The sequence below is a fragment of the Tetrao urogallus genome, assembly GCF_951394365.1.
Source record: "Tetrao urogallus genome assembly, chromosome: 3".
Taxonomy (NCBI): domain Eukaryota; kingdom Metazoa; phylum Chordata; class Aves; order Galliformes; family Phasianidae; genus Tetrao; species Tetrao urogallus.
Window position 1 is genome coordinate 7982185 of NC_136815.1, and position 25996 is coordinate 8008180.

At 43.9% G+C, this 25996-nt stretch overlaps 1 protein-coding gene across 2 annotated transcripts in view; it reads left to right on the forward strand.

The window, feature by feature from the left end:
- Positions 1-5784: 5784 nt before the first annotated feature.
- The window catches only part of KCNQ3 (potassium voltage-gated channel subfamily Q member 3), a gene marked incomplete at both ends in the record, with an annotated part of 188259 nt that continues 168047 nt past the window's right edge, over positions 5785-25996 (forward strand). For both annotated transcript variants that reach the window (XM_079533740.1, XM_079533741.1), the window contains one exon: positions 5785-6116. In XM_079533740.1, the coding sequence (XP_079389866.1) occupies positions 5785-6116 (332 nt within the window). The remainder of the gene's footprint in view (positions 6117-25996) is intronic.

Sequence of the window (25996 nt, forward strand, 5' to 3'; positions counted from 1 at the left end):
AGGTAGTGGAGCTAGTGGCATCTGGCAGTTTGTCTCCCGCTTTTGTTAAACCTCATCAGGTTTTTCTTTGCCCAGCTCTCCAGCCTGTCCAGGTCTCACTGAATGGCAGCACGGCCTTCAGGCGTGTCAGCCAATCCTCCCAACTTCGTATCATCAGCAAACTTGCTGAGGGTGGCCACTATCCCCTCATCAAGGTCATTGATGAAGATGTTGAACAAGACCGGACCCAGCACAGACCCCTGGGGAACACTGCAGTTACAGGACTCCAACCGGACTCTGCACCACCAACAACGACCCTCTGTTCTCTGCCAGTCAGCCAGTTCTCAACCCACCTCACTGTCCACTCATCTATCCCACACTTCCTCAGCTTTGTTATAAGGATGTCGTGGGGGACAGTATCAAATGCCTTGCTGAAATCAAGGTAGACTACATCCACTGCTCTCCCCCCATCCACCCAGCCAGAGACAACATCATAGAAGGTTACCAGGTTGGTCAAGCATGACCTCCCCCTGGTGAACCCATGCTGACTACTCCTGATAACCTCCTCTTCTTCCAGTTGTCTAAGCATCTTTTCTATGAGCATCTTTTCTATGAATTTTTTTTTTTTTATCTTTTCTATGGAGGTATTTAATACACACATATATACATGCATATATATATATATCTTTTAAGTTCTTCCTATTTCCTCCTATTTCACCAAGATAAAAGTCAAGTCCAAAAGCTGGCCACTTGCTAGTTGTAGAGCCAGAGCAATTTCCAAGGCAATCAGTGAAATCACCCTAGAAAATGTATAAAGAGGGAGAAAAGGACAGGCCTACAAATGGATGGGCTTTAATGCCTTGAGACTAGCACCAGACCCACAGCTCCTCAGTCCCTGAGCAAGTGCTAATACAGGCTCTGGTTTTCAGCTGCACCTTCTTGCTGCAGAGAAAAGGAAAACAGCTTGAGGCAGCAGCAGCTAATTTCATCAGGCTTATCTGCAGTGTGGGAAAGGAAGAGCTGGCTGTCATAGCTACCTTTTTTTTTCCTGCACAGCTGTAAGGTTTCATGAGCATCTCTTTCTTGCTTCCATGGTCAATTTTGAGGAGCAGATGTTGATGTCAGTCTCCCCAATAAGACTTTTGTGTGCTCTTTTGCCTGGCCTGGTTTCTTGGAGGTCACACAGAAGGAAGCCAGAAGGTGACATTTTGATCACTTGGACCATCTGCAGATCACAGACTGTAACTTTGGCTTAAACTAGGTCACAGCTTTTTAAAATAAAGATCAAACCTGCAACTATGACTTAAGACGAAGGCTGGGAGTATTTTGTGCATGACTGCAGGATGTTCCACTGATAGACTGTTGGGCTTCATTTTGTGTTCATTTAGCAGGCAGGAGCAATAGCCACAGCTTGTATTTCCTCAATGCTAAGCATTAAAAACCCTAAATAATAATAATAATAATAAAAGCCCTAAAAAAAAAAAAAAAGATATTTAGTTATATTTAACTGTAAGGAAGGAGGAGAAGATGGATGCAAAGAGATGAGAGAAGAAACGTGAGCATATCTTTTCTGTCAAACACTGAAATTGTGATACACAAGCTATGCTGAGAGTCATAACAATGACACTGCAGCAGCACAGAAACCAGTCCCCATGGAGCTTCAGGATCTCTTTTATGGCTGGATTGCTCCTACTGCATGAATGAGCTGTGTGTCAGTGCTTTTCTGTGCTTACAGTCTCACTTGTCATTGATCACAGAATCATAGAACCCTTAGACTTGGAAGGGACCTCTGAAGGCCATCAAGTCCAAATCCTCTGCACTGAACAAGGACACCTACAGCTACATCAGGTTGTCCATGGCCCAATCCAGCCTCGCCATGAAAGTCTCCAGGATGGGGCAACAACCACAGCACTGGGCAACCTGTTCCAGTGCCTCACCACCCTCACTGTAAAAGACTTTTTTATATCTAACCTAAATCTACCCTTTTGATCTTGAAATCATTTCCCCTTGTCCTATCACCACAGACCCTGCTAAAGGGTGTCTTTCTTGTAGCTCCCCTTTAGATACTGAAAGGCCTCTATCAGGTCACCTCACAGCCTTCTCTTCTCCACTCTGATCTATAGATGCTTCCAGATGCAGACAGGTACGTTGGTTCATTTTGTGGACATACTGATGGTGATTTATAACACTTAAAAAGGACCATGAGGTAGGCTGATGGTTTTGTGTGTGGATGGAGACTTCACTGAAGCCTTTGGAGATGAGAACATGAGAGTGCTTGATGCAGCGTCTATCAAGGGTTGAGTGGAGGTTGGTGTTAGAAAGCAGCCAAAAATGGGATTAGATCTTTGCACTCTCTGTGAAAAAAGAGATGCCCTAAAACACCGCAAATCTGTCAGAAGGATAGAAAGAGAAGGACAAAAATACTCAATGCCATCAACACAGTGCTGACACTGAAACTGAGATCCCACTTACCTCTGCAGTTAGATATCTTCACCTTCCATGTACTGTGTCTTGCTCTATCTGGGATTGCTAGGTCAGGAGGTCTTCATCTCAGAGAATGATCCCAATGGTTCTGCTCTTCAGCACCTTTCTCAGAGCACATCCTACTGAAATAGGACATGTCATTTTAATGACATTTGCAGTCATTCTACAGACAGTTCGACTGTCCTCACACCTGGATATCCCCTTGCCCATTTTACTGAGTACTGGTTTCTCACCCCTTTGCTCGTGGGCACTTTTGGCCTGTGCACCAGCAAGGTTTTTACAGAGTAACTGAATTTTCCTGAATTTATATTTGCATTTTTCCTCTTGTAAACATGATCCAGATGTTCCAGATGAAAGTACATGTGAGTCTATTAAAACATAATGTCTGTGTGTGTGGTTTACCAAGCGGTCCTGTGCTTTGTCATTCATAATAATAATTCAGCTGATCTATGAATAAGCGAAGAGACAGCAGTGTTATCTTGACCAGGAGATGTCTTGTTTTCTTGTACTTTCTGATTGCCACCTATCTGACTGAACGAAGCTTTCTGACAAAGGCCAGCATGACCCACAGGAGATGTTTATCAGTGGTCCCTCCGCACTCCCCCAGCAGAGCCTCTTGCAGCTTTCTGGATGCATGCTGCAGTTCAGCAGAACCACTTGCTTTTGATTATTACAAAACCTTCCTGTGTCAGCCAAGGAGGTGGATATCAAACTTGTGTGCATTGAGTGCTGCCAGCAACACATCATAAATAATAGTAATGGAGTGTAATTGCTCATCAAACCAAATCATAGCCTGGAGTGCTCCATCTGTCCATGCTCCCTTTGAAGTTGATGGCGGCTTGTGCCAGCAGGTGTGCAATTGGACTAGGGCAGCAGTGCCATCAATGAGATTTTCAGCAGCACCACTACAGGATCTGATGCAGAGCCACATGAAACCTCTGGGTGTCTTCGCACTGAGATGGAAGGCTTTAGCTAACTGCCCTTTGCTAAACCTCTTCCCAGTCAGTATGCTTGTGTGCAACAGTTATCCCAGAAGGAGCAGGGAGGGGAAAATTCCTGACCCTAAGCAACGATGTTTTAAGTTTTGAAAGGAGACGGAAACTCAACCAAACATGGTCCTAATAGCGAGTTTGCATTGCGGTAATTTGGATCTTTGAGATGTCTGAGGCCCTTTGGAGGATGCCTCTGAAAGAAAAACAAAACAAAACAGCTTTTAATTGGGACAGAAAAGCGTTGTGTCTCTAGCATAAGGCCTACAGAAGCCAAACAGGCTGGTGAGCTTGCCCATCAGTCACCCATTGCTATCTGACATTGGTACAGCCCTTGGCTAATGAAAATAATTTACTGTACCCTCAGGAAAATAACTCACAGTCCCCATTTCACGCTGAACATTCACTGTTGTGGTTCAAAACTGTGATTAACTGGTTGGCCATAAATTTCCTTCCCTTCCCCCTTTGCCTCTCACTTCTCCCTGTGTAAAGCTGGGTTAAGGCATAGCAGGTTGTGTGATGTAAGCGCTCTATTCTTCATGCCCCACACATCCTCAGTAATGCTGATAGCTCCGCTGTGGCTTTGGGAAATATCATCACCATTGTACTGAGATGGAACAGGAGCTGGAGAGAGATAAATGGCACAGTTAGCAAAACTTCCTTACCTCCCACAGCCCTCGTTGCTAATATGGCTGCAAATGATATTCAGATGATGCCGATAGATGTTAGAGCAGGTGTGAAGAAGTGTGGTCCCTCCATCTCCAGATGTCTTTCCGTGTGTTTTCCCTCCAGCTCTGGGAAATAGAAGGACAGCTCTGAGCAGAAATCTTTTGGGAAGCAGTGCGGGAGCTGTTCGAGTAGGTGGCAAATCTGTTTCCCTGTGTGTCTGGAAGGGCTTTTGGGTTTGTTGGCATCTCTTCAGGAGATACCAGGAAAACTCCCCCAGGTGGGGGAGGAGGACTTCTCATGGAAACAACATGCAATCTGTAAGGCTTTGTCTCTTTAATTTAATTATTATTAGCTGTCAAGGAGGAAGGATTAGATTGGACCCTTTGTATCCCACCAAGGTGCAGCCATGTGAATACTCAGCTCTGCGGGGAGGTTTTCACTGACGAGCTTTAAGAGAAAAAGGGGATTCTGCTGCGGTGTTGTGGCAGAAATCCCAGGGCAACAGGGCTGCAGGAGCACAAAGCAGATATTGGCTTCCTTGCAGTCAGGAAACCGAAAGAGCTGACGATCCCATCCCTTGTGGATTTGGGTCCTGCTACTGATGTCTCAGGGCAGGGGCTGCAGCTCTGCTCGGCTCTGCTCCCACATAGAGCCATTCACTTTGGCGACTGCTTTGAGGACCGCAGCCCTTGTTACGGTAGTAGAACCAGCATCCCCCGCAGGAGAGCCGTGCCGAAACCCGAAGCCCAGCTCGGCTGGAGGATGCACGGCCGCCCTGCCCCCAAGCCCCTTCCCCGGGTGGAAGCTCGTCTCGTCTCCGAGCGAGCCGCGTCGGCGAGGCAGAGCCCGCAGCCTCCTCTCCCGGCATCCTTCATCCCCATCCTCCCCTCCTTCCTGCTCCGGCGGCGAAAGCAAACCCCCGCGGGGGGCCGGGGATGCCCTTCCCTTTCCCTCCCTCCCCTCCAGCCGCAGCGAGGCGGGGTGGGCTGTGATGCTGCGGGGGTTCCCCGGGTGTTCGGAGGGGGCTCCCCTCCCGCCGGCTGCCGGGATCTCCCCGCTCGGCGGCCCCAGCAGGGGGCTGGCAGCCGGGGGTAGGAGGGGGGGAGGGGACGATAGGGACAGCCCCGCGGCCCCACGCAGCCGACTACAGACACCCAGGGCTGGGGGAGCGGGGGGAGGGCGCCGGGCTATTTGCTGCCTGCATACAATGGGCCACTCCCTAACGTGAGGGCTCGGGGAAAGGGGGGGTGAGGGGGGGGGGGGGGGGGGGGGAAAGGCAGGAGCTGGGAGGAGGAGGAGGAAGAGGAGGCGGGGGGGTGGAGGGGGGGAGGAAGGGGCTCGGGCATCGGGCTGGTGAATAAACTCCGCGATGATTTCCCTGCCTTGCGCCGGCCCAGGTGCTGCTGCCCGCCGGTGGGGATGACCTGAGGGGGATGTGACCGCCTCCCCCCACCCCATTTGCTATCCCCCTTTCCCCCCGTATTATAAGTATATATATATATACATATATATACTCCCATGTATATATATATATAAATCCGTAAAGAAATCCTTGCCGGGGGGGGGGGGGGGGGGGAGGGGCGGGGAGCTCAGATCATGGCCTTGGGGCTCCCGGGGCTGCCGCCGCCGATCTGCAGCTCGCCTCCGGGGCCCGGCGCCCACCATGGGGCTGAAGGCGCGGCGCGGCGCGGCGGGCGGTAGCGGGGCCGGAGGGGCGGCGGAGGGGCGGCGGGCTGCGGGCGGCGGTGGAGGGGACCCCGAGCAGGGCTCGCTCGCCCTGGGCTCCGGAGCCGATCGCGACGGGACGCTGCTGCTGGAAGGCGGTGGGAAGGAGGAGGGCGGCAAGCGGAGCCCTCCGGGGTTGGGGCTGTTGGCGAAGACCCCCTTGAGCCGCCCGGTGAAGAGGAACCACGCCAAGTATCGCCGGATCCAAACTTTGATCTACGACGCCCTGGAACGACCCCGAGGCTGGGCGCTGCTCTACCACGGCTTCGTGTGAGTAACGCGGAGCGGGGCTGCCCGGGGGGATGCGCCGTTTCGCTTTATCATTCCCGACCGGGGGGACTTTTGTGGTTCTGTCGTTCTTCGACTCGCTCCCAGCAGCGGGGGAGACGGCAAGGAGCTTATTATGGGATGTGCTGATGTTTATTTATTTTTTTCTTTTATTATTTTAATGTTTTTCTATCATCGGGTGTTCCAAAATGAGCATCTCGTAAGGCTCGGGCTCCCTCTGGCATGTCCCCCGCGTCGCTGTGCTCAAACGTGTGCCTCTTACACCCGGCTGTAGTGACCGAGCTGTGAACGGTTTTAAGGCGCAGAGTGCTTAAGAGGACACTGCCGGCTTCAGTTCAGTGTAGAGCATTACATGTGGATGAAGTCGGTTTTCTAAACCCCGGGTGAACCGGCTCTTAAAAAGTGCCAGATGAAATCCGTGGGGTTTTGGTCTGGTAAGCATCACCCTACGGTGCACGAAACCCGAGCATTGCAGCACTGTCTGCCAGAAAGTTAAGCCAACCGCCAGCAAACGGATAGAGCAAACTCATCTCCTGGCCCAAAGGGGATGAGTCAGGCACTGCTGTTTTGCCTTCCTAAAAAATCGGATCCCTTAAGCTTTCATAAAAATATAGGAAAATAAGTCTGCTTACAGCACACAGTGAATTTGGCACAGACCTATTCATATTAAAGTGTTCTTTAGTTGTGAATGTGTGTGAAAACCCAAGGGACTACCAGTGGTCAGAGTGGTACTGCTGTTCTTTAAGGCTGTAACATACACAGGGTTCTATGTGATAGAGGATTTAACCGTGATTTCTGAAATCGGTGTGTTTGCCAAAGACAAAGTGCTGTAGGCTGTATGGGCTGAGAGCCTGGAGCTAGATCTGTAGAAGCCCTCCTCACTGGTGCTGTCTTGCATTTGCGAATAAACACCTTGAGTACAGGGCTGGAATTTTACCTTCAGGCAAATTTCTCGTGGATGTTTGCAGGGATTTAGCCCCGGGCAAGTAGCAAAAGGCAGCACTACTGATGTGCTGCTATGTACCACTCACCTATTGCTGCCCCCTTCTTTTCAATGTTTTCATAAAGTGTGTCTTGGGACAAAGGTTCTTGCTTTCCAGCTGGATTTCTATGAAAATGTGGACTGCTGTCACATTTTTTCCCTATTCTTGAACCCCTTTTTGCTTTAGGAAAAACTGAAATACCAGACAGGACGAGGCAATGTTTGAGGCTGGGGAAAGATGCTGTGGTGGGGGAGGCTCTTTGGTAACAAGCTTGCTGTAGGGTTGTGCTCAGCATTACATAACACTGCTCCTGCTTTGGATGAGCTGCATCTGGATGGATTTGCACCCCAGCTCATCCTGCATGGTCAGCCTGTGCAGGCTGCATAAACAAGGCATTAGCACACACCAGAGCCTTATGAGAACTTGGCATCTCTTTTTGTGGACAGCTGTGGCAGTTGGGTCAAATCCACACCCAGGCTCCTGTCTGGATACAAGCAAAAGGATGGTGGATGGGTCTAGAGAAGTTCAGGTGAGCTGATTGGCTTTTAAAGGGTATAAAAAATCTCAAGCTACAACATGCATTGTAGGCAGCTCTCTAGGTGTGAGATTACCCTTAAGATCCTTACACAGTGTGGATTGTAGCACGGTCAAAATGCTAATGGTTTGGAAAGGTTTGCTCCTTCTTAGGTATGGACCCAATGTTTTACATGGCCAGCTGCTCCTTGGTGACACATAGTGCTGCAAAACACCAAGATGTGAGACTGATATGCTCAGTCTCATCACCTTTTAAACTCAGTAGAAGGTGTGGATTCCTACTTTGCTGTAGGATCAAATCCTACTGAACAAATCTGCTGAAAGTGATGGAAGAGTGTGTTGAGACCTTCCTGTGACTGGAGAGCAATGACCTGCTCGAGAGCAGGAGCAGAGCATCAGGGAAGCAGTACTCCATGCTGACATTCGAAGTCTTTGTTCTTTTTTTCGGATGAGTTGTCTTTTAACCTTTTTTCCTTCTGAAATGGAGTCCCTCTCACGTTCGAGGTGCTGTAGTGACACTGTGTGGTGCTGTCCTGCAGTCTTGGCTGCTTTTCACATGAGAACATTTTACACTCTCTCTTGGGTTGGTGAGAGATTGCTGACTTTTCTGCAAAATCTACAAATCTGCCATTTTGCTTATGAATAAAAGCTCCATTTATCCTAATAAAACACTATGTACCATCTCATTCAGAGTAACTTTTTAATAAATACCAGCATTTTTGCAATACAATGAAATCAAGAATAAGGTGATTGCTTTCATATCTGTAAAACTGAAAAGGGATTGCAGCATCTATAGGTGAGATGGATTCTTTATAAACCCAAGGTATTTAGGGAAGAACTAATGCAAATGCTTCAGTGCTCTGTATCTGAGGATTTAGGAGATGAGAAGCTGCTGATGGAAGAGGGTCACATCTTTCTGCACACACCAAGGAACTTGTGTGGAAGCAGGAAGAGGCCTCGCAAACATTTCTGCACAAGTTTTGGATTCCAGAACTTTTAAAAGAGTACTGCAGATGGGATTCCATTGAATTGTACAGTTTTGCCCATATGGCTGGAAAGGGCTCATGATACTTCACATGTTTCGTTGTTCCAATGTGCACATAAATAAGGTTTGGCACAGCCTCTGTTGTAAACACTTTGCTTTAGATGTGGTTGGATCTACTGAAATAATTGAATCTATTGAATCAGATACAAACACATGATTAGGCTATCCAGGCCTTGGGGGCAAATATACAGGGGAAAAAGGAGTCATTCTTGATGGCATTTCAATGTTCAGCTTTCACTGGCAGTGATTTACAGAAATGATAGGAGATGATTTTCTTGTGATTCTTCCTCATTCCTTGTTCTTTACATCCGAGTTTGTCCCAGGTTCTGCTTATAGCAAATAGAAATGTGATTTGCTCCCAAAGAAGCTGACTGTTTCCTTCACCTTTTGAAAACATCTGAACATGTATTCCCTAGGCAGAATTTACCTAATGTGTGTTAAGATCGTCTCCGCCAGGACATCAGTATTGTTGCACTTCATGACAGTATGGTAAAATGGCAATCGGGTAGCTTGTAAGAGAAAATATGAACTTTCCTATGAAAAAAATTTACCTCTGTAGAGCTGAACTCCTGAATATTTACAGTGAGAAATAAACAGATAAGTACATATACATTAAAAAAAAAAAAAAAAAAAAAAAAAGAACAACAAAATAAACAAACAATCCTGTTTTAATCTTTGAGATGTTTTATTTGGAAATGGCTCCTGAGGGTTGAAGGTCAGGCTTCAGTCTCTCCCTGCTCTTTTACGAACTACTGTCCCTGTAGGTGTAACTACAACTCCCCTGATGCACTGTGTGTGTTGAGCAGTGCAATATGTGGCAGGAATCCCCTGCTGCTAGGCCTCATGGGATGAGTGGTTTGGCCAGGGAGACCAACCCGAGCGCTGCTCATAAAACATCCAAACACTTTCTTTATGCACAGGAGCATAAATGAATTGACGTGAAAGCAAGTAAGATTCTGATTTTCCAGATTGTTTTTAATTGCAAGTGCAAAGAATGTGTTGGATAACAGAAACACTCCTGAAAAGAAACAAAATGCAGCTCAGCTCAAATTTGCAATGGCAGTTTCTGGTAAATTTTCAACCTGCCTTAACGAAAAGTCTGAAGGAGAGGTAGCTAGGAGATATTCTTATTTTCATACCATCCCTTGAGACATCTGCAGCATTCACTTTCATAGAAAAATAAGACCAGGAAAAGGCTTGGGACTTCATTTTCTTTTTTTTTTTTTTTTTTTTTTTAAGAACTGTGCAACATTGGTTGCTCTGTGCTGGTGTAGATCACCGCAGCCTTCCTGCTGAAGGGAGAAGAAAATGATAGGGAATGCTTGAGCGCCTATTTGCCATCCAGCTATCTTTCAATAGCACTTAGCATCTGGAACAAGAAGAGGAGGCTGAGGCACATGGGCTGTCAGATCATCAGTATTTCATGGAAGCACCAAAATGCACCTTTTGCAGGACTGAGCCTGGGTGGGTTGCTTATGGAAAACAGCACTGAGGGACTTAAGAATCATAGAATCATTAAGATTGGAAAGACCGTTAAGATCACCTAGTCCAACCATCACCACCATGCCCACTAAATCACATCCCCCAGTGCCACATCTACACATTTCTTGGAAACCTCCAGGAATGGTGACTCCACCACCTCCCTGGGCAGCCTGTGCCAATACCTCATCATCCTTTCTGAGAAGTTTTTCCAAATACTTAACCTGAACCTCCCGTGGTGCAACTTAAAACCTTTCCCTCTCATCCTACTGCTCTTAGCTGCAAGATGAGACCCATCCCCACATTGCCACAACCTCCTTTCAGGGAGTTGTAGAGAGCGATAAGGTCTCCCCTGAGTCTCCTCTTCTCCAGACCAAACCAATTCCCTCAGCTGCTCCCATAAGACTTGTACTCCAAACCTTTCACGGCTTTGCTACCCTTCCCTACTCCAGTGTTTCAATGTTTTTCCTGCGGTGAGAGACTGAAAACTGAACACAGTACTCAAGGTGCAGACTCACCAATGCTGAGTACAGAGGGACACACTGATATTTGGGGACCTTCCTCTTTGGCCTTTGGGAGGTGTGCTGAGCTACCAACCTGTGCCAGAGCGCTGGGTGATTTGCAACAGGGTTGGGTTAAGGAAAAGGATAAATGTGAGCCCTTCCTTGGCCTCTTTGGCAAGGACATGTCTCTAAGTGAATCCCTGGAGCAGGAGAGCAAGCTGGTCTGTTCGTAAATGCCCTTTGCTTATCCATTCACCAGTGCAAACTCCATTTTAATTATTTATGCTAATCCATCGTAATGCATGGATAAATATTCTGCAGTATACTTTGTAAAATATAATGAAGTCTCAGTTGTTGTAGACCTCTCTGAACACCCTTACTGGTGTGGCTCTGCTGAGGACTGTTAGTTCACTCAATCCGGCATGTTGAATGGTGCTATGGGTGCTCAGTGCTGGTTTAAGCATCCAAAATCACTCAAAACTGCAGATCTGGCTTAACGAGGTGGAAATGAATGTTTTCAGCTCACTGTCACCTGCAGCCTTGTAAATTCTCATCAGGGCTTCATGTCAGCACAGTCTTGCTGTGAAGCAGTACTGCCAGGGGTCAGTCAGCCTGTTTGCTTGGTGTTTCCATGGCTACGCCATGAATTTGCTGAGTTTTGGGACTGCTGAGGTCTGCTAAGAAAGGCTCGAGGGAGTGTAGTGCAGATGTGCTCCTCTGTGTCCCTTAACCCCCAAGGATGAGGTTCCTCAGTGTCAGTATGGGCTAGCTTGGAAGAAGTGAAGTGTCAGTGTGGCCTTATTTGGGCAGGTGGTGAGATTAGATGTGTCCAGTGATGCACTGGTGAGCATCAGCACTACCAGCAACAGCAAAGCCCCTTGCCATCACCTCCACCAGCAACGAGCTCCTCAAAAGTCAGAGACTTTGCTGTAATTTCTATAGAACTGAGCTGTCCCAAATGTCCTCATTTTGACCAAAGGTGATACGGCAAAGAATCATAGAATCATAGAGTGGCTTGAGTTAGAAAGAAAATTAAAGCCCATCCAGTTCCTGCCATGGGCAGGGTTGACACCTACCAGATCATTCTGTCCATGGTTCCAGCAGGCCCTGCTTCTCCCACACGACACATCAGAGGCTAGTTAGTCACCTGGCATCTTCTTGTTCTTTGGAGTTCTTCATCTTCAAACATCACTTGACTAAATATTCCATATTCATAGATTAAGCCAAGGTACAAAACTGTGCACTGCTGTGTGTGCAGGGTCAAGTGATGACAATGCACATTCAAAGACAAGGCCTAGATGTGAGTAGTTTGAATCTAATTTAGCAACTCTAAGAAACTTTCCAAGCAAAATCTGTCAAATAAGTTTTAAGATAATTTATATGTTGGTTTAAAGTATAATTGATCACTGACCTTAGGCATAGCAAAGTATCTGGGTGCTTGGACACTACTATGATCAGCCTTCTATGGTATAGAAAAATAATTATGTTTATTATTGTATTTAATAATGCTATATTCCCTTCTTATGCGTGGAACTTTACAGAAGGAATGGAGCCATGGAGACATTGCCTCTGCTATTGCTTCTGACAGATGCTTTATTAAAATTGATTTCTTAAATATTAATAGCTTTACAAGGAATATGGTTCACAAGAGCTGTTACGTATAAGCCTCCTCCTGTCTTAAGGTGATAACTGGGAAACTTAGCATTTTCTGTGAATGGAGGGATATGCCCAGGGATATTTAGGTTCCTGGTAACCTACTTTGGAAAGAAGCACTCTGGGAGAACTTTCAGGCTGGTGATGAGTAAATTGCCTTTTCCAGCCTTAAGCGAGTAAACTACTTTAGAAGTGTTTAACTTGGAGCAAATGAAAGGTCCCACAGAAGTCAGGAGAAACCTACCTACAGTGACACTGAGGAGTATAACTGAGAATCCACTGGGTGGAAAGCAACACTAGGTATCATCATCTTTTGCATAACCAACCCGCTGCCTTGCTTGGGTGTGGTAAGATCCTATTAAGCAACACTTCTCCACAGGATTCATCCCATACCTTAAGAACCACCTTTGGTTACAGTCACCAGGACAGCACCTTGACCTTAGAGGTGCTGATTCTTCCTGGTTTGTGGGTAGGTTTTATAAGCCACTCTGAAGTTGAGTTGCATATCTCCAACACTGCTAAATCTCCGTTTGGAAAGATGCTGAGACCCTGACATTAGTGTCATTGTGTGTCTCTTTATGCCCCTTCTGCAAACACTGATCTTGTCACAGTCTTTCCTAATTTCTTTCTTCTATATTGCTGGTGTATGGCAGTCTATTGTATTCAGTGACAGTGGAGAAATCCTAATCCTGTCTGTGTTAACTGTTGCCTTTTGCTTCTTTTGTCTTTCTAGACTCAATCCAGATACTTGCATTTCATTGGTCCATCAAATTTTCAAGGTTGTTGCTGAGAACTGTGCAGATGTGTTATGTATTCCTTTGCCAAGCTGTATTAGTTTGCATTGTTTTTAATCTCAGATGCTTTTCAAATTTATTTCCTTCTGTCTTCACTGGTGTTTTGATCACCTTCCAGATTGGTAACTAGTAATTTTATTAACATTCAATTTAATTAATTTTATAGATCATTAAGGAAGCATTTAATAAGACCAGAATTATGAAAATTCATTCAAAACAACAACTTCTCCCCATCCTGGTTAATTCAATATCATTTGTTATGGCTTTATTTATAGCACAGAAACCAGTTTTTAATTGCATCTGGTTTCTGCCAGTCACCTGAATTAACAGTAGAATGACTTCATGAGAAACTCCACCTGTGTTCAAAAAATGGGTATTTCCTAATTTCCTTTTGTTCGAACCTTGTTGTTGGACGATGTTGTCTGCTTAGTTCAATGGTATGTTTTTGGTTATCTTTCCATCTTGAATTTTTCATGCTTTTGACATATTAATTGTGTAACTCATGTAACAATTCAGTGTTCCTAGTGCCATCCACTACCAAAGCAGAACTAAAGCAATGCTGAAAGCTTAAATGCCCCAGACCATCCAAGTCCCAGTTCTTATGTATTTTATAGGAGCCATTAGATTTAGACTATACCCAACTGTGGGTGAAGGACAGAGACGTTCATCCTAAAACAGAGGACTCTGCAAGGCATTTTTCACTGACTGTAAATACAGAGAATCAGAAAGTTTCAGTGGGAATGGAGAAGAATCAAGAACAGCTGTTGAGAGACGAATAGTGAAATCCCCGAAGTGCATGGTGGAGAGCTGCCCACCAGGCCCTCAGCAGTGGAACACCAGCTTTGCTTATCTTTTTTCCCCTCATGCCTCTCTGTGTACTGCTCTGAGTGTTTATGAGGAGGGATTGCACCTTGAGGAGGGAATGTCAAGAGCAGCTGATTGAAATTACAGGTGAATTAATTTAGGAAGGCAATTATAAGAACTGGAATTTGCTCTTCTACCTTGCTAATACTGCTGCTTGTAAGATGCTGCCAGGAGAATATCAATGCACACAGGTGGCCAAGTCTCCCTGATTTGACATCAGATATCATTTGCACCATTACACCAGTGCTGGACCAATACTCAAGACCAGCCATACAGCAGCATTTAATTTTGTTCCCACAGTAGCCATTAAATCTATACTAAATGGCAAAGCTATGCTAGGGATGTTCCTGAGGAGGGATGCACACAGTGGCCAATAACACAACATTCCTAGATGACCCATACTGTGCTTTTAGTCTGAGACAACTGCATGCCACAGACCTTGGACCTCTCTAGCAGGAGCGCAGATGGCTCCTTGATGGGAAAGTAAGTGAGATCATTGGTTGGGACACAGGTTAACTATTCTGGGCAAAGAACAGCACTGAGTATCTTTATGTTACAAGAAGAGATATAATCATTACATGCTGCGAGATCTCACCAATTTGAGGAAACCTTTCTGGGTCTATGCAAAAATGCATTTTTATTTGGGATAAGATTCAGAAAAGCATACCTCAATGAAATTATTTGGATTTTACCTGTGTGTATCATAGGATCAAGGAATTATTAAGTTTGGGAAATAAGATCATCTAGTCGAGCCATCAACCTACCACAACCATGTTCACTAAACCACGTCCCACAGTGCCGCATCTACTTGTTTCTGGAACACCTCCAAGAGTGGTAACTTCACCACCTTCCTGGGCAGCCTGTGCCAATGTCCAACCATATTCTTTCTGAGAATAAATTTTTCCCAATAATCCAACCTGATCTTCTCCTGGCACTACATAAAGCCATTGCTTCTGGTCTATCTTATATATCTAATAGCATGTCTTATTTTCTATATCCTCTTCTCTTTCTGTTCACGGGACTTTGTCAAGGCTTTTGCCTTTTCATTTTCAACACTCCTTGTGCAGATAGGACTCCCACAGAAGTTTAAATACCTCAGCCCCACATCAACAAAGCCAAATAATTTTCTGTGGTATCAGTCTGGGAGAAAGAGACAACTGATATTTTGTCACCAAACTTACCATTTGTGTAAAACAGAAAAAATATTACTACTTGCTTTGTTGTTAATATTTGGACATTTTTCCCAGTTTTGTCTTACTCATTTTAGATGTTGCTCCATTATCATGTCAGGTCCTGTGTGCAGTGACACTGGGGAGAGGTAGGGTCCAGCAGCTGATGTTCATGGCACTGTGTGTTTTCAGAGTATGGTATCATTATATTATATGTATATTCTTAAGGATGCTCTCTTTCAGTGCTGAATTTCTTGAAATAACTGAGTTTCCCTGCTTTCCCTCAGGATTTGAGAGGCTATTTCTCAACATTCACAATTGGATCAATTCATCTAGTACCTCATCTAAGGAGCTGTATGGACTCCTTTTGTAGTCATGGAAGAAAAATAGGAAATTGAAATTTCTGGACTGCAATTAATCTCGCCCTGAAGATAGTTCTAAATAGCTGAGATTAATCACTTCTTGTAGTGACTGAAACTTTTCACTGGCTTGTGAAAGTGTTGGGTAATGAACCTGAATTTAACTGTCTACACCAAAAAACGTCTGACAGACATTAAACTTTTTACCCAACCTGAGGGTTTAAACTCAGAGCCAAACTAACTAAATTCAGTGAATTTAGGTATGTTGGTTTACAGTTCTTTGTGTGCAATAGGTATTTCAGTTCTCTTTATAGTCAGTGGAGGTCTAGTCAATACAGTCGATAGATTTTACAGTGCAATTCATCCAACCAGTTGTAGGGGTTTGCTTTACATGGGCATAAATCACAGCTGCAACTCCATTCAGAAACTCTCCATTGCCTATAGTGAATGTCAAGGTGACTTGATCTCTGGTAAATTTCTACAGTTTGAGATAGATGGGTCCTGCCTTTAAAGGCAATAGAAATTTTAGTCTTGCTATTAAATGGGCTTTTATTTAATTTTAGGCTCTACATAAAATATTAATTGCCTTTCTGCAAGATCCACATATATGCGGCCACCTATTATTGCAAGACCTGACAGGCCTACAGTCATCCCTGACATTATGCCAAAGAAAAGTGTGATAGTGTAGTTTATGTCCTCACTTTCAGAATCCTAATTATACTGCTGATGTCAGTGGCTTTAAGATTTTTCCTTTGTTGGGAATCTTGAGTTTACTTTTCTACCTTCTTTTTGTTCTCTGTTTTGCTGTGGGATCTGTTTTCGTCAGCCTTCCTATATATGCGCTCTTGATGCTGCTTGGATTTATTTTATAATCACAAGTGCAGTTGATCTTGAGGTTAGGTTCAAACCCAGAGTTAGCTCCCTTTTGAGCTGACCTTCCAGTCCAAGGGCTGTGATTAACTTGGCTTTCCCCTCACCTTCTGTGGCTATCTGTGATTCCCCAGGGCACAGGAGTTAGCGGAGTGGAAGTTTTCCAACAGCAGTCCTCATTCTTCCTGTTCCTGAATTTTTGTCCATTGAAATTGCTCTTCCTCAACACTCAGCCCCCTAGATCAATGAACAGACAGCAGTGCTTTCTACCACACTCTGTAGGTATGTGAGCAGTATTTTCTAAAGGGCATACTCACCTTGATACATTATCAGAATCAGTACCAATAATTGAACCTAACAATGAAATCTTCAGTTCAATATTTGAATACCTGAAAACGCCTTGACATAAGGAAGTGTTTTTAGGTGTTGGTGTATTCCTTTAGCAGCAGCTTGTTTGTATTTTGCTTGTTTTCACAGAAATACCGAGCCAGCAACCTCTTTATTCATGTCAGTACAAATGTAGAATAAATGTATTAAAGTTAGAAGAACAATTGGATTTGGCTGCTGCAACATGAGTGTTTTCTGGATGTCTGCAAAAGCTTTTTATTTTTTTACTGCTATTCTGTTAGTGTCAGAGGCCAAGGTCAAGGCCTGGCACCTCTGGAGAGGTGCTTCCCTGCCAGAACAAACTAATTCACAGCAATGTAAGAGCTCTTGAGGAAAGGGAGAATAAGAGATGTCCTGGCATGAGAGTAAGTGAGCACCAACTTGTCCTAGAGTCACAGGGGATTCAGCCATACTCACACCATGGTGTTTGTGGCTTATTTCCTTTGCTTCAGGAGCTAGCTTAAAGAGACATGAAGTCTTTACTTCCTTCCCTGCTTTTCAAAGTTGAGAGAATATATTTTTCATAGAATCATGGAATCACAGAATCAAAAATTGTTTGAGTTTTAAAGACTACTACTGAAAGTCATCTGATCCAACCTCCCTGCAATGTACAGGGACACCTACAGAGAAATTAAGTTGCTCAGAGCCCTGTCCAGCCTGACCTTGAGTGTCTCCAGGGATGAGGCATCTGCCACCTCTCTGGGTAACCTGATCCAGTGCATCACTGCAACTGACTCATATATGTTAGTATCTGGTTAATGAATACACTGCAGACAGCTTGAGGAAGGTGGGCAAGAAGAACCCCAACTTCAAATTTTTTGATGTAGATCCTGTCTGACATTGAAACTGACAGTTGAATCATAAAGCCATTTAGTATAGAAGGGAATGTTAGAGGTCTCCAGCCCAATCTGTCTGACAGGGCTAATTTCAATCAAATCTTCTTGCTCAGCAGGGCTGTGCCATGTTAATTTAAGTGTATCATTACACTTTAGATTGTTAGGAGTGATATTTATTAATTAATTTATTATTTCACAGGATATGCTGCTTTATGCGTTTCTCATAATGAGAAGACTTCCAAGCCTGAGTCATGGGGGGAGTCTTCTTCCCTCCCCACTTCATTCAGTCCTGAACATGCATAAGCAAAAATGAACAGTAGCATCTGGAAAGAGCTGTTGAACAGGGCAACCCAGCATGGGGGGACATCTCTCATATTAATAACAAACAGGGTTGCTTCCTGCTAGGCTAACTAGTATCAATGTTGTCTTTGTTTGGAGTACTGAAACTGAGAATTGCTGGGAATAATCTTTAGTGTAATCATCAATAGAGTTCACTGAAAATAGAAAACTTTTCCCAAGGACTTCTGAATTTTCTGACTATGTTGTTGTAATTTGACATCTCCACAGTTTTTTTTCTTCAGATTCTCCAAATACAGGAAGAATCATTCAGTCTTCAGTAACATCTCTCATCTACAACTCTTCCTGAATTTCTCATCTTTTTCTCCCTGTTCTTTCCTCACTTCCTTCAGTCTTCCTTTGGTGGCACTTATCAGTGCATTGCTGTAGTGCAGCAGATGATCACTAAAGGGAAACCTCCAGCTGTGCCATTATCATGTAATCATAGAATATCCCAAATTGGAAGGGACCTATAAGGATGATCGAGCTTGTATTTGTGGGACTCCTCCAGCTGTGCTACTAAAGTCTCATACTCTGTGTCACCATGACTGTAGAGTTCAGTCATTACTGTCTGACTAAAATTCAGGTGTCCTAAATACTGACTTCAGGTTGACATGACAGTTTGCCTCCTATCTAGGCTTTCATAAACATCTACATTTACTTTTTGGTCTTTAAAAAAAAACAAAACAAAACCAAAAACAAGTGATTTGCCTTTGACTTTACATTCACTTCAGCTAGCAAATAGTTGGTTTTGCTTCTTGCATAGGTGGTGCTAACATACCCAGGAGACCTCTGTCAGCATTAAATTTGGGACTAAATAGGAATTAGTTTGTCCTTATTGTGCAAGGTAGTTTAGATCCTGGCATTCTCTCTGAGTCACCTCATGTTCTGTTATCATTAGTGCTTCTTTTTCTGTTGCACAGCTCCCTGATGCTGAACTGATGCTGAAGGTGCTCCCTCTGGACCAGTGCGACTGAACTAATGTCTGTCCCTTGACTTTATCCAGAAATGGATAAACAATCCTTGTCCCAGTGGTAGGAGGGCTTTGGGAGCACCTCTCACAAACTAACCCGAGATCTGCATGCTGCTTAATAACCAGCTTGAGCCAGCTGTTGTTCCCAGAGCAACACAGTAATACAAGTTCCGGTTTGCAGCGACATTTGCTGCCAGTGTTGACATCCAAAATAAAAATAAAGGATGGGAGCTCCTGACGCAACAAGACACAGACAACGACTTTCTTTAGTGAATGAGGATATAGCCAGGACTGAATGCTCTGTCTTGTTGCCTGAATTATGGCATTCCAGCAAGTGAGAAGAGAATACAGCACTGCTCCCATAGACCAAGGCATGGGCATTATCACCTGAAAAGCAGAATTTTACTGAAGATTCTAAGATGACTCTTCTATTAGAGAGTTATGACTTACAGTTTTCTGGAAACTGAAACTGTAAAGAAAACATTATTAGAATGAGTGACAAAAAGAGTTTGGGGGCAGATGAAAATGTGTCAGTGCTCATCCTCATTGGCAGTGCTTGTTTTCACCTATTCTACCTTGAGTTAATTTCCAAGCAACTTGAAATAGATAATGTGCTTATGCGCATTAATCTGAGTGCTGCATCAGTGTTTGTTCCAGGCAATGAAGACTGGCAGCTTTTGTTATTAGAAGACATTTTAATTGTGTAAATTATGATTTCGTAATGGTTGGAAGATGATGGAAGTTAAATTCAGGCCAGAGATAAGATCTAGCAGCAGAACAGATAGCTACTGGAAAAATTTGCACAAGAAAGTATCATTTTTTTGCTTATCATTTTTAAAGCAAGCTTGGAGAATTTCCCAAACAGAAGCTGTGGGCTGTAGTAGGCTGTAGCATAGCTGCAAAAGACAGGCTTAGATCAAGAATTCTGGGAATTCTTGGCTGTTAATTAAGCATGACTGAGTTATAACTAGGCATGTGTGTATGTTTTAATTTAGCAATAGATAAACAAACAAAGGAGTGATGAAGTAACTCAGGAAGATTAGATGCACTTGTTCCCTAACTGGATTGTTATCATCACAATGTAGCATCATATAAGTAATAGCAGTATTAGGGCTGGGGTTCATGGCAGTGAATGTGGGCTTCTTCCATGGTAGTAGCTAAATGTGGTCAAGTCATTTCAGTGTCCTTAGCTATTGATACAGACCACCGAAATAGGTGTATTGTTGACTGTTGAACTAATCCTGAAGTATATGACATTGTTAAATCACATCCTGAGAAGCAGAGACGATATCAAATAAATAGATTTGACTATAATAGGAACATCAGTACATGACGTAGATGTAGACAACCACATCATAAACATTAAATTTAAGTGAGATGAGCCTCACCCTAAACACATTGTTGAAGGCCTTGCAGGAATAACAACTTGTTGTGTCTGTTAGGTTCACCTCATGTTCCAGTGGGACTCTGCTGATGTCTCCCATGCTTCTTCTGCATGCAGAAATCAAAGATCACATAGCATAACTTTGCAGGACTGTGGTTAAAAATTGTTGCCAGAGGTTCTACTGATTGGCAGATAATAATTAAATTAAATTCTGTCTGGAAAGGGTCCCAACTCAATGTTATCCTACCCAGAGCACAAATATGAAGCTGTACCCGTAATTACAATATGGTCAGTCCTTCAGACCTGTCAGCACTGCTGAAGAGTGGGATGTAATTTTTGGATATCCATGCCGTCTCTTTGCCACTGATCCTGCAAGAAGAACAGATGGACTTGTCTGTATTCTGCCTTGTCTGGAGGGAAAAAAAGGAATGGTTTTCAGCCCACTTGATTAACAACTATAATAATTAAATAGAAAAATAAAGACTATCTAAAAAGTAAAGTCAATGCTTCATTAAGGTAAGGTAAGAACAGAAATAGTGCAGGAAGAAATGGCTCCATTGATAATGATAAAACAGCAACCAGGCCGGAGCAGGAAGCAAGGAAGTTGTGGAAATAAAGCTGCAAAAAGAAAGAGGAAGAGGAGTAACTGGTCTATAAGAGGAGAAATAAGAAGAGAAGAATTAAGGTTTCTCTGGGTAGTGAACCTGTTAGCAGTTGCTTAATGGATGTGCTGCATCAGTGTCCTGTAGGTGTTTTGGTGCCCATTTCAGTGAGCTGCCTATCTTCCTGTATATGTGAGGTGTCTTCAGTTTAAAACCTGTTGATGCTGCTGGCCTACATGGCAGAACTCTTATGCACAGCCCACTGAAGTGAAGTCAGTTGGCAGTGTACTTTGTGGTGACAGTGAACCTTCCTCTCTTCCTTATGTGATTCTGGTTTAGCTACAAATCCTGAGTAAGATCTAAAGAACAACACTAAAGGAGTAACATATTCAAGGAATATTGAATGTAACTTGAGGGGAAAAGAGAGGAATAGCTTTGTCTGTTCTTGAGCTATAAAAATGGATGCTAATGAGACAGAAGTAAGATTGTACTTGTTCTTAAATGTCCTCAGGAGTAGTCTCCCTGTTACTTCAAGTAACAACCATGCCAGCATACTTAGAAAGAGAAAAGAAGGTTAGAGCTTTGACCACTTGACCCACAAATAAGACAACAATGGTGTAGAGCTTAGCCCTCTCCCTATGGTGTGATGGCTTAGAAAAGCTTAACAGTCCTTCTGCCTGCTGCTACAGCTTTGGTGGCACTGGTGGCATAGTCCTGGAGAAACATCTGCCACAGCTCCTGCACTCTTTCAGAGGGAATCAAACCTAAAGACACACCTGCTTTAAACATCATTCCTCAAAATAACTGCTTTAGGGGGAATTTTCTTAAGCAGTTGGGTTGTGGCTCTTCAGGCTGGTTTTGCACAGTCAGGTATTCTAACATTTCTTTGTGATAATAAAGCAAGAGTTCTGTGTTTTTCTTTCTTTATTGAAAGCTGTGACTACCATGAGATATCCATGAGCTGAGGAATTAAGGCACACAACAGTTTGCCTACAGCACTGGGAAGGGAACATCAGTGGGATGATGGTTTTAGTAAGAGCACATCTGTTCTCACTGTTCCCATGGCCTATGGTACCCCTCTTCAATACATTTCTTTAGTTCTGTCACTCATGTTGTAAGCTACCCTGAAACATGCTATCAAAGCTCAAGACCTTTTGTAATTCTCACTTTCTGGTTTGCATACGATGTACAGGACACTTTCTGCATTTTTTTAGTTTTTCAATTTTTATTTTTTATTTTTTAATAGATTAGGTAGAGGAAAGCCACTGATTCAGCAAATCTAGCTTAAAATCAGCCTTTTAGCTGGAGATTAATCTTCATGGCATGGCATTCTTTTTAAGCCCAAATTATTTTTAGTCTAGATTAAGAAATTATTAGCAGTGTGCAGTCATGCTATAAGCTGGAATGGATGCGAAGGCAAATGTTACATCTGACATACCTGTGAATGTATATCTAAAGTAGCAGAGATCGCACAGTCACTGCAGCAAATATGTCTATTTGGATGAAGTATCTTGCTATTAATGAGGAAAATATTGTTTATAATGTGTTCATGCATGCTATACCTTTAGGGACAAGCAGAGATGAAGGCTATTTGGGACATGTGGAACTACCATGAGACACAGAATCATAGAATGGCCTGAGTTGAAAAGGACCTCAAAGATCATCTAGTTTCAAAAGAAGGTGTACCTCTCGGAGTACTCCAGGCTCCTTTCTGTTGCTTCTATAAAATATGCAACCTTCCTCCTGGTGAGACTCAGGCATGCTTGACTTCCTTAGGGAGAGTGCTAGCTGGGTCTTGCATAATTTAACAAATAGTGATTACAGTAATAAGCAGTAGTCTTGGTATGATCAGTGGTCTCTATGTGTGGCATAGAGTCAAGGGAAGACTGGAAGGAATGTGGTGTTGGGTTTGCTGACTCTCAGACTGCTACTCCTCGATGTATAGAGAAGAAGAATGTGAAAAAAGTGGACAGTAAGTAGGGAAAGCTGGCATCACTGGTGGAAAAGGTAGTGGTGTCACTCAGGGATAGCAGTGGGTTCAATATTAATAAATGTTTCCTGAGAAGTCAGGTTTCAACCATTTAGGGTGTGACATGGGAAGATACTGTGTATGAAATCAGGTTCCAGTGGGAAGTCTGTTCCCTCTGCCCAGCCTTGAAATAACACTCAAATGCTGTCCCTATGGCAACCTTGCTGGCAGAGACTGCAGAGACCACAGATTAAAGAACTTTCATAGGGTACCTCTGCTTTGTTGCTCCTCCTTAGAGAGTGGATTCCAAGTCCAGGTGGGACTTAATGATGGCAAAATGTGTGGAGACAAACTGTGGTTATTGTCTAGCTCTGAGACAGAAGACAAAGCAGGTAAGGGTCAGCATGTCTCAAGGCTGGTATTTCAGCATCTTTTATTCTAATTCAACTCACAGTGGAACACAAGGAGCAACTGACTCTGGGGCATGAGTGATGCTCCCCTCATAGTGCAAGAGAGGTGGAAGCAAAAAAGTGGCCACGTTTATCCAGGAGCAAATTCTGTTTAATGGCTGACTTCCCATATGCTGGGAAGTCAGCATATATATAACTGTCCCATATGCTGGGAAGTCAGCAATATAACTGTCTGGTACTCCTGCATAGCATGTGATGGGCTGGAGTATTTGCATCTGATAGAAATGTATGCTAGGGCCAGGTTGCCCTGTGTTTCTGGTTGGTTTGGAAGGCCCATACATCTGTGTTCCCAAACCATGCTTTCAGCCACATCTCACTTAGATTTACACGCTTAATTCACTTGCCTAAATTCTGCTGTTCCCTCAGTTTTCCCTGGGCCTGACATGGAGATTGAAAAAGGCAAGAAATACAGCCTATGTTCTCAGTTGCTTCCCCTCTCTGTGATCTGTCTCATCTCTGCTCTTCTTGGACTGCTGAACAGCAGTGCTCCATCTTTGATGGAATTATAAAGGATTTAGGGAGGTGGTTGGGAATAGAGAACTGTGCAATACTGAGATTTTTTTCCTCTCCTGGCCCACCATGAGCTGGTGAAAAATAGCTGCTGTTGCAACACTTGGGAGATGTAAGAGCTGAATCCTATGCATAAAATCCAAGTGGGTTCTGATCCTTCAGCTGGAAAGTGCTCTGCTCATGGATGTTGTTCATGCTGTTGATATATGTAGGTAGGATGTGGTTGGATTTATTTCTGGCAACTCTGGAAAGCAAAAGCAGTTCTGCATACGTCTGCATCCCATATGCAATGCCACCACATACAGGCAGTGTGGGAAGTAGTTAGGTGCCCCATGCTTGCCCTCACGAACAGCAACCTACGTCCTCTCAACAAGAGGCTTTACCATCTACTTTAAATGGCTAAGAACATTATGGTGAGGAGAGGTGGCCCAAAAAGGCTGGTAAGGCAAAGCAGTGGGATGATTTTGTCGCTTTTATGACCAAAACTTGCTATGGTGGGATGACACTTTAGTATGAGAGGTAATGGCCTTAAGTTGTTCCAGAGGATATTCAGGTTGGATATTAGAAAAAACTTATTCTCAGGAGGAGTGGTGGGATATTGCAACTGGCCTATCCGTGGAGGTGATGGAGTCGCTGTCCCTGGAGATGTTCAAGAAAAGTGGAGATATGGCACTGAGGGACGCAGTTCAGTGGGCATGGTGGGGATGGATTGATGGTAGAACTTCATGATCTTACTTGTCTTTTCCAACCTCAATGATTCTATGAATCTATGATTCTGTGGTTCTGTGACGCTGATAACTGGAACATGGAGGTGAAATTTGTGAATTATTTTTTCAGTAATCAGGGAGTGGAGGAGCAAGCATGGAAAATGGAAGTCCAGTTCATCAGAAGTAAGACTTCAATTAAAGAAGTTTGTGTTACATTAGCAGCAAGAACTCAGTTTCAGTCTATGATCTCACTGGGCCAAAAGTTATTGAAGCTTAGAATAAGTAACTGGTCTTTGCCCCAAGACCTGCAATTTCAGTGTAAGAGGGAAATAAACTATGGAGTGGATCCAGAGAAAGAGAAGTGAAACACAAGCACCATTGGCAGTACTCCCAGTTTGCCCTCAGTATAGACTATTATTAATGTTGTACATAGCAGAGGAAAGGAAAATGTGAAGAAAGTCAGTGAGGTAGCTTCATCCATCTTTGCATCTTGCATCTTATGCCAGTGTATCTAATGCACTAGGAAGGTCTGAAATGTGATCCATAGGGGCTGACAGAGATCTGGGACACACTGCTGTTCCCAGCTAGAAGCAAGAGAAAGCACAGGAGGAACCATGACTCAGAGGTACATTTCTCAATCAAGATAGTTTGGTCTGTGCTCTGGTTTCAGAACTGTGCTGCAGCCCAGCCCTTAGTGGCAGAGCTTTCCTAACATCAGCATGCTGTGCTTGGCAAAAAGTAACAAGGTGTTCCTATCAGAGCACCTCTGCTCAGTGTGTGCTCCTCACTCTCAGCTGGAAAACATTGGGAAATCCTAGATGAACCCTGCAGGGCTCGAAGAGCTCCCTTCAGTCATGTACAAATCAGCACTTCGTGCTGCAAGATGTTTGTTGTGTCTCAGGGAAAAAGCGATGAGCCCCAGCACCTCTCTTCATTCAGCTCCAGATGGTTTTTCCAGAGTGATCCTTGTTTAGCCTTGTAACACATTGGAGGTTATCACCGACAATGTGAATGGAAGGAAAAACGAGTTAGCAACTCCAAGTAGCATATTGAATGGGTTTCTTCTTGGTGGAAGTAGTGTCATTTCCATATGATGTAAATTGAGCTGGCAGCTGGCTGGGTCCTCTGCTAAAGATGATATGAATTTAAAAATTATCTCACTGCATAGAAGTCCATAATTCAAAAATGCCAAAAAATGCTTCTGGGAAAGCCATGAGACCTTCTGCCCATCAGTGTCCCTCAGTGTCCTGTGCCTTGGCTCTGTGATGTGACTGACACTGTGAGGAGCAGAGGTTGGAAATCAGAATGATTGGTTTGCCACTAATTTCAGAAATGCCAGCATGGCAGATCACTGCACATTGCTGCGTTGACATCTCTGGCTAGAAAAATACTGGTTGTGTGGGACTGAATAATGTGCTCATTCTGGTGACAATGA